Genomic DNA, 17,026 nt, shown 5'->3' on the forward strand with positions numbered 1-17,026 from the left:
TCTATTTTTATTTTTTATTTTTTTATTTTCCTTTGTCTTGAGCTGGTCTTGCGCCCCCGAACGCCACCATGCCCCCATGCCGGTTTGTCCCGTCCGGAGAGGAGGAGGGGGACGGGCCGAGACAGGGTTGGCTGATGATTGTGTCATGTAGGCTGCTTCTCCCCCGCGGTGCTGAATCCGGCACAGCTAGCCGCCACCGTAGCTTTTTCCTCCATGTCCTTCAGGTTTGGCAAAAAAAAAAAAAAAAAGAGCGCACTAGCCACCTGCTTCCACCGCGGAATGACTGCTCCATTCGACACGCAGAGCCATGTGTCACCACTGCTCTCTCTTTTATTGTTTTTGATTTTTCTTTCCCCAGTCTTCAAAAACACCACACCATGTTTTATAACGCTGAATTAACGCAACCCCCCCCTGCCCCCCCCCCATGCCTGATGCCTGCATTACTGTTTGAGTCACCCCGTGATCTTGTTCTTCTCTCATTTTCTTCCTGCCGATGATTTTGACTGGAATCCCGAGTATTGGTTTGATTGGTTGACTGGAATGCATAACACCTTTATGGAGTGTGGCTGGTGCCTGTGAGTTCGGTTTTTAAATTGGCCCAAATTGCCTTGAAGATTTTGAAGGTTTTTTCTCTGGTTCCATGTATCTCGGAGTCTCAAATCTCATGGTAAGTCAGATTGATAATTTTATTTTATTTTATTTGCTATTTGCTATTCTTCCCATAAAAGAGAATTGCTGGTACTGTAAGTATGACTAAAAGCTCTTTAAAATAGGTGTTGTGACAGCAGCTGGCTATATCTAGCGTTTCTGGTTCTTGAATGCTGATTGGTCAGTGATTGGGGCTGAAAGCGAATGGGGTTAGAGGACAGGAGCAAGGGAGGGTTTTTTCCCCACAACAAAAGTGTTATTGCTCATCGTTTCTACAGAATTTTGCACAAGTCTCTGCAGCAGTTAAATAAATGGGAATCACCCTGTTTTTCATAACTTCCCATAAGCAATCAGCTCATGGGGAAAACAGGCTCTTAGCACTGAAACTGCACAATGGTGGAATTTCAAAAAAAAATTTTATCTGTATGACCTTCCAGACCCTTCCAGGAATGCCTATGCTGCTTCTGAGGTTGATCTGGTGCTTTGTGCTGCCTGGTTTTAGTTAGCTTGTGTGTTTATGCACCTTGACTGCCTGTTATGTCATTTATTGATTATTTACTCTTTATTGGGCTTTTCCCTGTTTGTCATCGTTCGTGTGATAAGGGGCTTGCGTTTGGGAGAAGACACTTGTTACTCTAAAAATGAGCTCAAGACGACAGACTGAACACCAAAATTTGTGCTAGCATGGCTAACCGAACCTGCAGAATATGCTTAATGAGTTATAATGTTTTGTGCCTCCTCAGTAGCATGACCAGCCTTAACCCTAGCCCTGGGTGTAGTAATGGGCCCCACATGCAGGTATCTAATCCTGACAGTTCCAGTCCCATGGAGCGGCGCACAGTTGGCGGTAATTTTGGAGCAGGGAGAGAGCGCCGTGCGCAGTGAGGTGGCGGTGACTCCTCCGGCGGGCTTTACCACTAAGTTCTGCCTGAGCAATCTGCGCGAGAGCAGCCTACAATGCAACAGCTGCGCGGCTCAGCTGGCAGATAGGCAACAGCTGTCTACACAATTCACTGAAGGCATTATGCTTCGCATCAATGCGACGGCCTTATAATTTATTATTATTATTATTTGGGGGGAAAGTACTAAAAACACTATGGATGGCTTTTCAGGCTTCAAGTTAGGAACATTTATCAAGCATCTGTGTGCAAAAAGCCATTAATTGTTGAAGAAAGCCACATGAAAAAAATGATGAATAAATTAAATCCAATCAGAATTGAGACCTTCCTTCATGCCCCGCCCACAACCACCCTGCAAGTCTCGGTTACCGGGGAGACGGAGGCCCCTTGCCGTCGGCGAGAGGAGCGCGGCGTCCCGGCGTCTGACGCTTGCCCTCGCCGCCGCTTCCTGTCTTCCAGCCGCTGGTGAAGCAGGACAGCCTGGACACCTACAACGAGCGCGACCCGTTCAAGAACGACGACGCGCGGGACGAGGAGGAGGACGCCGACGACGTGGACAGCGGGATCGAGGGCGAGGTGGACCCCCTGGACCGGGACGTGATAATCCAGCCCCCGCCCCCTCTGCCCCCCCTGCGGCCCCCGACCGAGAGGCTGTCCTTCCCCAAGGGCCTGCCCTGGGCCCCCAAAGTCAGGTAAGGCTTCCATGGGGCCCCCTGAGTGAAGCAGGGAACACAGTATCCCCACAGTGACCGATGACTGCAAACCATTGGAACCTGTTTAGAGTGATCATAGCGTGCAGGGTTAGCCATAGCAAAGCATAGCATAACACTTAGCATTTTAAACACATAGACAGACCAGGACACACTGGCTGTTAATTCACAGGAAAGACCTTAGGGGATTGCATTTCAGAAAGCAAGATGTTCTATGACAGGGTTAAGCATTAAGCCTTTTAACTAGCGGCTCAACCAAGTGAACTTTCTTTCTCTTCATCATTTAGCATCTTTATTTATTCATTTGTGAATATAAATGTTGCGCAACCAAATGAACTAAATTTTAGTGTGAAAATGAGCTCAGGCACTCAGTTGAACTGCCAGTCAAAGGGTCAATCATGTCCATCAAATATATGCATGGGCGTAGATCTGGATCTCTAACAGGATGAGGTGAAAGGGTTAAAAAGGGTACGGATTTGGGAAGTGACGGGATTAACCTCCTGCTCGTTGGAGTCACGGGGAGGATCTCGGTGGAGGTGCCAGGAGCTCAGATGTGTTATAAAACTGAATAAAACATTGTATAAGCTGCCAAAATCAGCACTGGGTGAGACAGCGATGGTGCCAACTGCTGTGTCAGATTTACCCTTCATCTCTGAGCCATAAGGAGGAACGGGGGGTTGGATGTTCCTAGTCGACCCCTGCCAAAATAACAAACTAAAACCATTCTGGGGATGGCTGTCTCATTCTTACCCATGCTGGACAGGCTCTTCAGTGTAGGACCTAACAGCAGTTTTAGTACTTGAATTGAGCAGTCTTAAGTTTTTTTTTGTGTTTGTTTTTAAAGGAATTTGTTGTTATAACTCAATTTATAAAAAGCTTAACGAGACCAGAGAATCCTTGAAAAGATTAAGTTTAAACCCTTCCCAAATGGTTCAAGACAGTTGGTTTCCTCAAACTGTGAGTGAACTGAACTTTTAGGTCTTATAGTGTTGTGTCTGTTATATTCAGCTGTGTGGGTGGAAAGGCTGTAAGAATGGAGTCATGGATAGTGCTCCTCCCTCCCACCTAGTGGTCACTGAGGGTCGCTACGGCTGCAACATGTTTTCCCTCAAATGCTCTAGTAAATGTCGAGTGTATTTATGTTCGAGTGTTAATACTCTTGATGAAAAGATGGACAAACTGTTCCCCCAAAACTGGCGGTTGTGGTTGGGTTTATAAAAAAAAAGGATAAATAAATGCTCTATCCTTCTCAGTTTACCTTCTCCATTTTCTCTCCCACATATATCTGCTACCTCTCCACTGGTGAAATGCACATCCCTGTTCTATTTTTGCGCATGCTGGAAGATTCGCTGCGCATCTGATCTAAATTAAGACGTGCGCGGTGGTGTAGCCACGTGGATGCTTCCGCGGTCTCTGTTTAATCGTGAGCGTGTCTGTCTCGCTTTCCAGAGACCGGTCTCAGTAGCAGCAGCAACAACAAAAACAAACAAACAAAACAAAAAAAACTCCAGGGACTAATGATGACAGAGGAGATGCAGGGCGACACGCCGGCTGCTTCTCAACGAGTGATCGGCCTCGTACTGTCAGAGGGCTACGAGGATTGATTCGTTTTCCATTTGACAACAGATCGATTGTCGTTAGGCACTGGCACACTAGAAAGGCTTTTGCGGTGTTGCGTGCCCCGCCCCAGCCCGTCCCAGGAGGTGTGGCCAGGCTTAGTCTCACCCCCTGCTTCTCCTGTGTCATGATTTGCCCTGAAAATATTGCTATCCTGGACATGGTTCCCCCTGCCCCCTTCGCAACATGTCCGCCGTGCCCATCAGGGTGGAAGTGCTGTATTAATCCTATGTTAGCGGCACCTGCTGGGTGAGTAATGCATCGCCCTGCCCTGCTCTCTCTCTGTCTCACTCTCACTTACCCACCCCTTCTCTCTCTCTCTCTCTCTCTTTCTCTCTCTCTCTCTGTCTCACTCTCACTTACCCACCCCTTCTCTCTCTCTCTCTCTCTCTCTCCTCTATCTCTCTCGCTCCTGTAATCTTTAGACGTATGCATTATTTACCAGGCAGACACCAGCCAGTCATTTTATCCTTGAACTGGAGTTGAGTTCACGGAGCGTGTCAGCGTGTGCGTGTGTGTGTGAGAGAAAGAATGTGAATGTGCCGGTGAGTGTGTTAATGTGCGAGAGTGAGTGAGAGCGAGTGTGTTTCATAGTGCGTGTGTGTGTGTGTGAGTGAAGTTTAAATCCCTGGAATGCGGAATTCCCAAGCGTGTCCGATGAGCCTCTAAGCCTGCAGCGGCGCCTGAATTTTGTTTATCTGTTTTTGTTGCCGGGTGAATTTTCCACAAAGCTTTTTGGAAAACAGAGTTATCAGCCAGCAGCAGATACACTAATGATGCGAGATCTTTATCCACAGGCTCACAGCCCCACTGCACTGTGAACAAACACCACACCCCTCCCCCCCCCCCCCCCCCCCCCCCCAAACCATGGGCTCTAACAGGCTCTGTTTTCTCACAGAGAGAAAGACATCGAGCACTTTCTGGAGACCAGCAGGAACAAGTTCATCGGATTCACCCTGGGAAAGTGAGCATCACTTTGGCACAATCCAGGGAGTCTTAAACGCACCTCGCTTGTTGTTCTTGCACATTGTTTTCAATGGATCCATGCCATGTCAGTCTTTAGCATGAAGAGCGTAATATAAAATATAACTTGATTACTTGATTGATTGATTTATTGGGCTACCTTGTGGCATGTGCCTTTTCATATACCTCACTGACAGAGGCAGCAGAAGTTCAGGACTGTGGGATCAGGGGGTATCTTCCTGTCAGGAATAAAGAGTCAGTTACATGGAGTGGGGATGCTGGTAGACTGATAAAATGATCTGTGTTATAGCTTGTAGTGTGGCTAACTGTAGCAGCTGCTACTCTTTAAATATCGCATCCTTAAGGGTCTTATTAATCCCTAAATGAACTTGATGTCATTTTCTTTCAGTGGTGGGAAGTCTTTTTTTGAAGGGGAGTTTCTCTTGAGAAAGATTAAGAGTTTTGGGACGCTTGATTAAAAGCCAGCAAGAAGCCAAGCTCAAGAATCTGACAGCTAAATTGTTCTGTAATTTCATGAAAGGATGGATAAAACTACATTGCCACAAGATGGCCAAAGAGTAGCCAAATTTGTGCTTCCAAAATGGCCACCTTGTGTCTTTCTGGGTTGGTCTCATTTGATTTCCTGTTGTTCTTTTTTCTTTATTTTTTTGCAGTGACACAGAAACCTTGGTTGGTCTTCCAAGGCCTATCCATGAAAGTGTGAAGACCCTTAAACAGGTGAGACCAGGAGCCCTGATTCATGGAGAGGTACCTCGGCTTAACTTGGAGAGAAAGCATCCATGGAATTTCTTTCTGTTGGGGAAAAAACCACCCAGTAAAACTCCTTCCCTCAGAGAGGAACCGTCCACTGAATTTCATTCTCTCACACTGTGAGTCTCTGGTGGTGATCCTTCCCTTAGAGAGAAACCATCCTGTGAATCTCCTTCTATTTGAGTGAGACTCTCCAGCTCCTTTTAAGAGAGAGGCTCTCTGGTGTTGCTCAAGAGAAACTGTCCAGTGAGTTGTGTTCCCTTGGGGAGAGACCCTGTCAGTGAAGCTCCACCCCTTACTATTGTAAGACTGGACCTGTGGAACACTGGGAGCCAGTTAATCCAAACTCCATTTGACAACGGATCAATTTGCCTCCATATCGGCACACTGGGAATCCGTTACACTGCAAAATGGTGACAGGCGCACGGTCACCCTGACGATTTTCATCCGTCTGTTGGCTTTAATTAATGTCTGTTGGCATCCTTGTGTCAGGTGACCCACTGGGTTTCCTGCAGTTTTCCCTCACGGTCATATTAAATTTGTTGGTTGTATGAGTGGTGTAACGCACTGACAGTGTCTCAGTGGATGTCTGTCTGCCCTTTCCCAGCACAAGTACATCTCCTTGGCAGAGGTGCAGATCAAGAGAGAGGAAACATTGCAGCAGTGCCCCATGACCATGGTAAGTTGTTGCGTTTTAATTCTTCCAGTGAAGATCTGTCTGTCAGCCTCCAGTGAATCTCTACCTCTCGGATATACTGAAGGTATTTTTCTTTTAGAGAGACTCCAGAGTACCTTACCTTCGGAAAGAGACTCCAGCATAGCCCTGTCTCTTAGATGGACACTCTAGTGAAGAACCTTCTCGTAGATAAACTCTCTAGTGAGGTCATGTCTCTAGAACTGTGAAGTGTGAAGTTATTTCTCTTAGAGTGTGAGCCACCTGTAAACCCTCTTGGGCAATGGAGTGTCTTCACCGTTAGCACGAGAGGACATTTTCTGTTTTTATTCTACCGGTGTGTTGCCTTCTGTCTGAGCTTCTGCTTGGTGCCGATTGGTCAGGGGGAAGAGGACGTGGAGGAGACGCCCACTGAGACGCTGTACGTGGGGATGCTGCCCAACCTGTCCCAGTATGTGGTGAGTGACCCCCCCACCCTGAATCCCACTCACATCATGGCACGGTTACTGGCTCCACTGCTGCTCCTGCGCCATGGCGACGCTCCCGTATTTCACTCGGGCTGTATGACTGCGTCCGTACGGAACGCACGGAATGTTCTGCCAGATTCCGGGGAGAAGAGCACCTGCTGTGGGGAAGACTGATAAGAGAGATAGAGAGAGGGGGATAGAGAGAGAGAGAGATAGAGAAAGGGGGATAGAGAGAGGGAGAGGACCAGATCTTGACTAAAATAAACAAACTGTGGGAAGATTTCTTATTTTCCTATTAATCTCTTTCATTATTTTTGCCTAAAGCTAATGAGCCAATTGAGGTAATCCCGAAATTACTGCCAGAAGCATTAACATACTTTTTTATGGGGTTTTTTTTTTGTTGCAGATAGCTCTGCTGAAGCTTCTGTTGGCTGCTGCTCCTACCTCCAAAGCCAAGACTGACTCCATTAACATCCTGGCGGACGTGCTGCCGGAGGAGATGCCGTAAGTGAGCCGGCCGCCCGCAGGGTTATAGGGGGCCTACTCCCAGGAGGAAACCAGGCGGGAAGATCCCGTCGTCCTTCCCTCAACGTCCTTCTCTGGAGCTTCACGGCTTTGACCTCGCAAAGAAATAGAGACTTGAATTCACCCAGACCCGAGGAGCTATTTTCTCTTCTGTTCACCGGGGAATAAATGACATTTTCAGCTTAGATCATCATAGGGTTCTACAGTGCAGTCCGTCAGCATTTGGACAATGATGCCATTTTTGTCGTTTTGGACATTTTTGTCGCTGGACTCTTGCACATTGGATTTTGCAATAGAACAATGAGGTTAAAGTGCAGACTCAGTTTTAATTTGAGGGCATTTACATCCATATCAGGTGATCTGTGTAGGTAGTATAGCCCTGCCAATGGACTCCTGTATTATTCGCTATCCCTCACTCATTCTTTCTCCCTCCTTATTGCTCTCTCCCTCTCCTTCTCTCTATCTCTCTCTCTCTGTCTCTCTGAATGGCAGAATCACGGTACTGCAGAGCATGAAGCTGGGGATCGATGTGAACAGACACAAGGAGATCATCGTCAAGGCGATCTCCGCCCTCCTACTGCTGCTGCTCAAGCACTTTAAACTCAACCACATCTACCAGGTCAGACCGTAAACTGGCACCTCTGCTTTAAACTCAACCACATCTACCAGGTCAGACCATGAACTGGCACCTCTGCTTTAAACTCAACCACATCTACCAGGTCAGAGAGTGAGCTGGACCCTCTCTCCTGTAGTGAGGGGGTCCTTTAAAGACTTTCACTCGCATTGTATTAAAGAGCAAGCTGTTTATGAGGCGGAGGGCGAAAGAGAGGGTGTGAGAGAAAGAAAGGGTCGAAGAGAGAAGGGGAGGCAGGGAGACGAATAGAGAGATAGAAAGGGTAGATTGAGAGAGAGAGAGAGAGGGTGTCGAGGGGTGGAGACAAAAAGAGAGGCAGGTTCTCAGTGTGCCGTTCTCCCACAGCCACCATCTGCAGGACCGTATGTAAGCCGTAAAGGGCCAGAGCTCTTCCCAAAAAGCTCCAGGTCTTAATATACTAAATAAAACAGGGATTTTGTTTGCGTCTGCGGGAGCTTATTTCACCCTGTTATCGCCCAGCTGATGCTAGTCTGAATCGGTGTAACTCCCTTCAGCAGATGGTTTTGATACAGCAGTGCTGTTATTGGGTTATTTATAGCAACTGCCAATTTCCTCCTCTAAAATTACCTTAAATTCTGCAAAATAAATATAGCTGGTGGCTTTTAGTCGGCTGGTGTACTTTAGCATCACTGCTGCCTTTCGTGGCAAGGGTCCTGAATCTCAATTATAAACAGCATTTTCTAAAGCCGTAATGCTGGCAATAGAATGTCGCCACCTGCTGGGGAACATGGGAACAAACAACCCCCTTCGTGTCATAGCAATGTAAGAGGTGGAACTGCTTTTTGAAAATAAAACAAAATACTAATAATTTATGAAACACGTTCAGGGAGCAGTTCCAAATCTGTCTCAAGGCTTGAGCTTTGAAAAGGTTCATTTCCCCCCTTGTTCACCCGCTGGCGTTCCTGTTCAACTGCCTGGCAACGCCTCACGGAAGACCTCTGGGATCCACGGATCCGCCAAATCCTCCGGTTACGGGCCGTGGCTCTCTCTCTCTCTCTCTCTCTCTCTCTCTCTCTCTCGCCAGCTCTATGCTCCGCCCACTCAGCCGGGCAGCAGCAGGGTGGGAGGGAATGACAGAATGAGGGCGGGACTTACCGAAAACGGTCACGCATGAAATTGGCTAATATCTGCTCTTTCTCGACTGTATCGCAGCTTTTAATTTTTAACACGAGGCCAGAGGATAAAATAATCTCAAAGGAAGGAAGCTGTTTGTGAGGGGGGGGGGAGGCAGTGAGGTGGGGGGGGGGGGGCATCAATTTCCTTTTGTTTTTCTTGTTTGTTGCCATTCTATAAATAATGGACCGGCTGTGACAGCTGAGTAAATCACAGACTTATCAGATGAGGGTCTCTCTTGAGATTTTAAAGGCACAGCTTCTTAGTCACAGTGAGAAACGAACAGAGGTTTCTCTTAGGTAATCAAGCATGTAACCCCACCCCCTTTTCTCTCCACAGTTTGAGTATGTCTCTCAGCATCTGGTGTTTGCCAACTGCATACCGCTCATCCTCAAGTTCTTCAACCAGAATATCATGTCCTACATCAGTGCCAAAAACAGGTAGGGGGGAGGGGCGCTTCCATTTTGAGGGGCGGAGCTTATTAAGAAAGTACTCTACTGTACAACGTCTGGATAGACATGAAGCATGCTCATGTCTTTTCATATCACCTGCTTCACTGATTTTTTTAAAATCCTAACCTTTTGTTCTATATTATCTGTAGAATCTTAAAATATATTCTTTAAGTGCTTGTATGGAAGGTCATATATTAATTTTAAAAATATTAATATTAATATCCAGGCCTCCCTTGAACCAAGGGCTCTCTTGAAAACAGGATAATAAGTTTTCAGACTGTAAAATAAATAATAATAACAATAATAATAATAATAATCAACTATCTGTTGCTTCATGTAGAGTTTATAGACCATCCTTTATAAGCCTGGACAACTACAATTTAGCATCTTGTGCTGGATAATCCGCTGTTTGATCTCATCCCGAGCGTGTGTCCCTCTCTCGTGTTTTGACTGCAGTATTTGTGTTCTGGACTACCCTCACTGCGTGGTCCACGAGATGCCCGAGCTGACGGCCGAGAGCCTGGTGAGTTCCCACACAGCGCAGAATTTTCCAGCACCTCACCTGGCTGTCCGTCAGACAGGTGTGGTTTCAAAATGGCGTCTGAGATGTGTAGACTCATGCTGCTTAATGCAGATTTACCAACCCAGTTATGGCTCATGAAGTCTTTGTGTTGTGTGTATGTGTGTGTGTGTGTATGCACACGTGCATGGCAAATGTATGCATATATGCTGGTATTTGTGTGTGTGTGTGTGTGTGTCTTTGTCTGTGTGTGCGTGTGTGTGTGTGTGTGTGTGTGTGGGGTAGTGTGTGTGTGTGTGTGTGTGTGTGTGTGTGTGTGTGCGTGTGCGTGTGCTTGCGTCTGCGCGTCACATTTGAACCTGTCTGTTTGCTTTGATCTGTGCCGGACAGGAAGCTGGGGACAGTAACCAGTTCTGCTGGCGGAACCTCTTCTCCTGCATCAACCTGCTGAGGATCCTGAACAAGCTGACCAAGTGGAAACACTCCAGGACCATGGTGAGCAACGGGCATGCTTATGCCTCCCCAAGAACCCACAGCAGTTCCTTCAGCATATGAGTAAGGAACTGGTCCTGTAACCTAAAGGTCATAGGTTCGATTCCTGGATAGGACACTGCCGTTGTACCCTTGAGCAAGGTGCTTAACCTGCATTGGTTCAGTATATATATCCAGCTATATAAATGGAAGCAAAGTAAATGCATTTTTAAAAAGTTGTGTAAGTCGCTATGGATAAGAGCATCTGGTAAATGCCTGGAATGTAATGTAATGCTACAAGTGCAGAGAATTCCAGCCTGTGCTGTTGGTCTGCCACACTGTTTGTTCTTTCCCCTGGTTGCGCAGAAGAGGATGTGTGCCAATCGTCATGGGGTTTGAGCTCTGACGCCCCGTGAAATCACCCGTGGGCAGGAAAGGAGGAAGTGAAGCCCCTTGTGATTCATGCATGTTGTTCCTGTACCGCGGTCCTTGCCTTCCTCTAGATGCTGTTTACCATTACAGACTCAGGCTCCTATCAGAATGGCTGATGAATGCTGTAGTTATAGTAGTATAGTAGCAGTAGTGCCATCAGTATTCTTGCAATACTCTTGCCATTTCAGCCAAAAATGGGATGTTTTGTCATACAGGTTTTCAGGTTGTTGTTTTTTTTAAGTTTTTTTTTTTTTTTTTAAGTATTTTAATATTTTTGTGGTCAAGGTGCCTTTCTCACTGTCAGTAGATCTTTGCCAAGTAGTTTTTTAAAGGATAACAACTAATATTATTTTGAACTGAAGTAAACTAGCAAGATCTGAGAAGTTTGGGCAATAGCTTTGGTCCAGTGGGCACAGAATCACCCACAGCTAAAGCCACGCCAGCCCTTACCCACCATTGTATCTCGGTGGACCTTCCTCCTCCTCAGATGCTGGTGGTCTTCAAATCTGCTCCCATCCTGAAGAGGGCGCTCAAGGTGAAGCAGGCAATGATGCAGCTGTACGTCCTCAAGCTCCTGAAGATCCAGACCAAGTACCTGGGCCGTCAGTGGAGGAAGAGTAACATGAAGACCATGTCCGCCATCTACCAGAAGGTGCGACATCGTCTCAACGACGACTGGGCCTACGGCAACGGTAAGCCTTGCGTAGCAACTGGGTTAACGAGGAGAAACACGATTTCAGTCTAAATGTGCAGTATGAATATGCATGAGTAGTATGAATATATGTATGTATATGGTATTAAAGCAAACATACACACGCCAAAAAAGAATCCACAAAAATACCAAAGTGAAATATACCTTTGAGCGAGTGTGCAAATCTTTCTTTTCTTTCTTTCTGCGCTTGCCCTCGGTCCCCAGATATCGACGCACGGCCTTGGGACTTCCAGGCCGAGGAGTGCGCGCTGCGAGAGAGCATCGAGAAGTTCAACAGCCGCCGCTACGACAAGAACCAGAACAGCGACTTCGCCCCCGTGGACAACTGCCTGCAAAGCGTGCTGGGACAGCGCGTGGAGCTTCCGGAGGACTTCCACTTCAGCTACGAGATGTGGCTGGAGAGGGAGGTGTTCTCCCAGCCCATCCAGTGGGAGGAGCTATTGCAGGCCCAATGAGGAGTAAGTTGGGAGGCGGGACTATCTCCCTAGGTACAGTAGGTACTGTTTATGTGGGCGGGGCAACCAGCTGTTGCACATCTGAATCTAAGACCAGCAGTCCACATGAACACCACACAACGTGTGCCTGCTACGCTTGTCCTCATGTATATAACCAATATTTATGCTGTAAAAAAGTTTTTACATTTTTTTACTTTTTTTTGTACCATCTTCCATAATGCCAATATGACATAAAAAAATACATCAAAGTTAGAGTATTCATGTCTACGATTTTACAGTATCTTCAATGGTTAGATTATCAAACAGCTCAGGCTTGTGTTTGTCCGACTGCCACGTGTAAAGATGACTCTTGCGTCAGTCTCCCAGAACCAACCAGCACACTCGATTAGTTCAAAAACAGGGACGGTTCTTATTTTTTGTGCCATTGCATTTCACCTGTTATTGACATAAGCTGACATACCTTTTTCAGGTAAATAGTTCATTCTGTTTAGTAAAGAATGATGGACGAACGACTTGAGGTTTAAGCGAGGTTTAAAGTACATTGGTGGGCAGATAAATGATCATTATTTTTCTTTTACTCACAGCTAGTGCCTGAGACTGCTGTGTGGGCTCTTCATGAGAATGTGAGGCACTGTATACTATAATTGTTATGAACCATCCTACTGGAGCAATTAATTTCTGAAAGATTTATGTAAATAGCTGTAAATTGAAGTAATTCGTAGTGGTTATTTTTGTTTTATAGTATAGTACTTATTTGAACCCAATATGCTCACTGTGCTTTTAGCGTTAATGATGACGCATAATGCCTATTAGCAATCGTAGTGCGATTTGCCATGGAAAAATGAGTCAGCCGTTCACTGGATTAGAAATGCATATACTCTGTTGTTGAAATTAGGTGCCATTACTCTGATAAATAGCAGCGGCTCGTTTGGGTCACGGTCACCAGCTGCATGTGTAAACATTTACAGTGTTACAGTTAGCATCAGCATCAACGAAATGAGCGTTAAGAAACGAGGCTTTTCATTTCGGACAATTCCCAAAAGTGAAATTAGTCTTGAACTTAATTTTGACTATGACACGAATGACAATAATTGACTTGCACACGCAATAACTTTCCATGCGGTAACAGCACACACATTCTTGCCCGAGTATTTAAATGAATCAGTCATTCTCACAGCCCAAAGGTGCCTGGCTCGGTGAGGCGTTTGCCCCTAAAATTGGAGGGCCTTTGACTTCGTTCCAAAGACTGAACTCAGTGCTTACCTGCCATCTGGGGGAAAATGAAGGGCCATGTAACAGGGTTATATAACAAAACAAAACAAAAAAAAACAAAGAAATCAGTGCACATCAGAGGACTTTGTGTTTTATGTTCTCTTTCCCAAGGACTGCTGTTCAGTGTCTCAAACCCATTGCTCAGACAACATCTCACAGCCGAGCGGAGTAATAACACATTATGTGAGTTTGGACTCAACAGACGCAGGTGCCCTTGGTGAATACCACTTCCCTCCTCGCCTGAATACGGCTTATTCAGGCACGGTTTGGTGCTGCTACATCTTTTTTCTTTTTCTTTTTTTCCCCCTCTGTTTTTTTTTTTTTTAGAGAAATGAATGCAGTTCTGTGGAAAGCAGGTCAAAACCCAAGGCTGTGTAATTAAACTCGGCAAGCAAAGACTTTCCAGAGAACATTCTCCCAGGGTGTGAACAGAATTTTCTCTATTCAATCCTCTTTTTTTTCTTTCTTTTTTTTTGTCAGGGCTTAGAACACACACGGCCCTGTACATTCACCTCCCACTGAATAGTTATTATATAATATTAATATTAAAAGCTTTTGACAGATGTTTTAAATATTATTGCCAAATTCTTTATCCTGACTGCTTAACTGTGTGTGGGCGCTAGTTAAAAGGATGCTCAGAAGGGTTTTATGAGAAACTGAACCAAGGAAGAGCATTCTGTATGGTGTGTGATTGTCATGTCTTGCTAGACACTTTTGCTGTTTGATTTGTTTGCAAATATTTTTTTTTCTACAAATCTCTACAAAATAATTGCAAGATAAGGTACTTTAAATAAGGTACTTTAAATAATACATTTAAGTTGAACTACTGCTAATATTTCAGAGAACAGTGGTTGGTACCCTCTAAAGTTTTTCTCCAACTTTGAAGACTGCCCATTCTACTTTGGAAGCTAATGTACCAGTTTTTATATTTTTTAGAATTTTTCTGTACAGGGTACTTTGGGTAAATGGAAAAAACTGTAACTGTTGTCTGTTGTACCAAAAAACTTTTTCAGATTTTACTTTTACTTAAAATGGTCAAATTGCCGCACAAAGGCCAGACAGACTGTTGAAATGTTTGGGGTTTTTTCCCCTAAAAGGTACCAAACGATTTATTTGACTGTTGAGTTCAAGCTGCAGAAAATCCATTTTCAGACAGTGCTGGAAGAATAGATTTTGATGTGCAGATGCCATTATAATTGATTATTGAGGTCATTAATATTATACTGCCTTAGGATATCTGGTGTTGCCATAACAAGATTATAAGAGTGTTGTCATGATGGGCCAATCAGAACTGCCATATAGATGGGTCTTTTAGCCAATCAGAACTGATGTATAGTCTTATGTGGCTCTAACAACACTCTTTCCTCTTGAAAGAGGCAGGTAACCACAATGCCAGGTTCATTTTAGAGGGAACGGTGCACAAAATATCACTTTTCCAGCACCAGCCACTCTTGTCAAGGCAAACCTTCTCAAGTAACGTTACTAGTGAGCTGGATATCCAAGGCTTTAAGGCAGTCCTAAATACACTGTGCATATTGTGGCAAACTGTTGATATTTCACCGACATTTATATTATTAAAAACTCCTGCATTTGGACGAAAAGGACGTACTAGTGGTTTTTGGTCGGTGAAAGCAGGGACACAGCCAAAGGCACATAGTCATTGAATACTCCAAAAAGTTTGAAAATACTTGGTTCAAAACAGGCATTTTTTATAAAACATGAAAACGGAACAAATTGCTTTTCATATCTTCTTCTGTTATTGTATATTTCATTTAAAATGGGTGTTTTCCCACTTTGCCATAATATACTGTGCTTTCACACAGAACAGGCTCAGAAAACTGCAATGTAGGAAAATTGTTGAAAGGAATAAATAAAACTTTACAGCAATACTAACAGTTCATTATGTGAAAGTTGTCGTACACCTTGTCACTTAGGCATGTGTGAAGCAGAATTGTGAGTTAGTAAGTGTTAGATCTCATTTGAATGTGAGCACTTATCTGAAATACAAAGCACAAGACTGCTCTGGGTATTATACCAGGAATTATTGGCACACTCCTTTTTGGAAACTGGCAATATTTTGAAAGGATATTTATTTTGATATATGCAATAAAGTTACGATCAAACGTGTTCAGGGCCATAGTGCTGCAGAGAACCAAGAGGAGAGCATTTGGTATGGTGGGTTTTTCCTGTGTTTCAAAGTCTCACGGCAACTACATTTAATAAGCTGGGCACCATATAGGATCTCTTATGAACGTGTACTTCATTAACTAGAGCACAAATGGAACCCATCTGCTTCCTCTCCCTCACTCTCTTCTACTTTTCCTCTCTCTCTCTCTATTGCTTTGTCTCCAAAAATGTGATCTATCCGGATGACAGTGATTAGTCCTGATCAGAAAGTGAGTTTGCAAACATAGGTGAGACTTGGGCATGTCTGGTGCTATTTTCCGATTCTCTGACAGAGATACGTTTGTTTTAATAATGTTTTGCAGTCTATGGGAATCTTTGCTTCCAGTGCCAAAATAATCCAAATAATATATTTTTTTTCTGTTGCTCTTTTTAACCCTCCAGCTTTAGATTACCTTATTCAGGGCTTGTTTAGAAGCAACAACAGGGTGTTTTTACAATGTATTAAACCTGTAATTGTATGGATATGTGACGTTTTAAATATGTTGTCGGCACAGTTAGTGTTTGCTCTAAAATTTCTGCATTGTGGAAATATTGCTGCCTTGTGTTTCTGCTGTAATAATCAAACATGCAGCTTGGAATTATCGTGTCTGTGTATAGAGTAGTTATCTCTTTGTTTTTCAGGGTAATGTGCAATCACAAATTTAGACAGAACAATTCTGTTGAGAGATGAAAAAATGCAGAAGGTTTTCCTTTTAAAGAACTTCAAATAAAGAGTTAAATGTTTTAGATAACAATTGATTTTTTGTGTCCTGCTCTTGTTTGACATTTTAACTGCCTTTAACTTCAGTGTTTTACCTCATGCTGAGATAGCTTAAGAATTCTTAATTATAAGTACATATTTTAAGACCCTAACTACAACTGTGGGTGTTCCAATACCAAAACATAATTTTCAAAAATTGTGTGGTAATTTCACACAAAATGTCAAATTCACAGAAAAATTATATGCTGATTAGATCTATGGCTGTTCTCTGTTCCAGCTGTCCTAAAGTCTATTTATACTAAAATATATATCTATATAATACTATATATATAGTATAATATACATATAGTCATATTCAGTCTGCGCAACAATCTCATCCACAGCACTGTGTCCCCTGGAATAGAAGCATCTCAAAATGGAACACATTGGGGAGGGTGAGAAAATGTATATATTAATTCATTTCTATTGTATCTTCTTTTCTAAAGCAATGTTACCATTGGCAGATGGAGCACACAACCATTTCCAATCAGAACAGTCTAAAAACATTAGTTATTAATGCAAGGTGACTGTTCTAAACCTGCTTAATTTATGCAATGTCAAACTTGTGATCCTTAGGAAGTAGAAAGCTGCACTTTAATACAACTGGCCTGTCCAACAGTGTTTGAGGGAATTTATGAGCTTTAAAAATGTCCCTGATGTAGGCCTAGTCAAAAAGTAGAATGTGAACTTGCCCTCAAGACTATATATACAATTGTTTAATTATTAGATAGGACATGCATTACAT

At 44.1% G+C, this 17,026-nt stretch overlaps 1 protein-coding gene across 3 annotated transcripts in view; it reads left to right on the forward strand.

Moving 5' to 3' along the window:
* The window catches only part of strip2 (striatin interacting protein 2), a 34,530-nt gene extending 18,250 nt beyond the window's left edge, over window positions 1–16,280 (forward strand). For all 3 annotated transcript variants that reach the window (XM_035427531.1, XM_035427529.1, XM_035427530.1), the window contains 12 exons: window positions 2,007–2,239; window positions 4,773–4,838; window positions 5,512–5,575; window positions 6,216–6,287; window positions 6,665–6,739; window positions 7,155–7,252; window positions 7,766–7,892; window positions 9,381–9,481; window positions 9,950–10,016; window positions 10,404–10,508; window positions 11,404–11,608; window positions 11,833–16,280. In XM_035427531.1, the coding sequence (XP_035283422.1) occupies window positions 2,007–2,239; window positions 4,773–4,838; window positions 5,512–5,575; window positions 6,216–6,287; window positions 6,665–6,739; window positions 7,155–7,252; window positions 7,766–7,892; window positions 9,381–9,481; window positions 9,950–10,016; window positions 10,404–10,508; window positions 11,404–11,608; window positions 11,833–12,083 (1,464 nt within the window). In that variant the 3' untranslated portion in view covers window positions 12,084–16,280. The remainder of the gene's footprint in view (window positions 1–2,006; window positions 2,240–4,772; window positions 4,839–5,511; window positions 5,576–6,215; window positions 6,288–6,664; window positions 6,740–7,154; window positions 7,253–7,765; window positions 7,893–9,380; window positions 9,482–9,949; window positions 10,017–10,403; window positions 10,509–11,403; window positions 11,609–11,832) is intronic.
* Window positions 16,281–17,026: the final 746 nt, after the last annotated feature.

This window comes from Anguilla anguilla, chromosome 7, assembly GCF_013347855.1.
Source record: "Anguilla anguilla isolate fAngAng1 chromosome 7, fAngAng1.pri, whole genome shotgun sequence".
In the NCBI taxonomy this organism is placed as follows: Eukaryota; Metazoa; Chordata; class Actinopteri; order Anguilliformes; family Anguillidae; genus Anguilla; species Anguilla anguilla.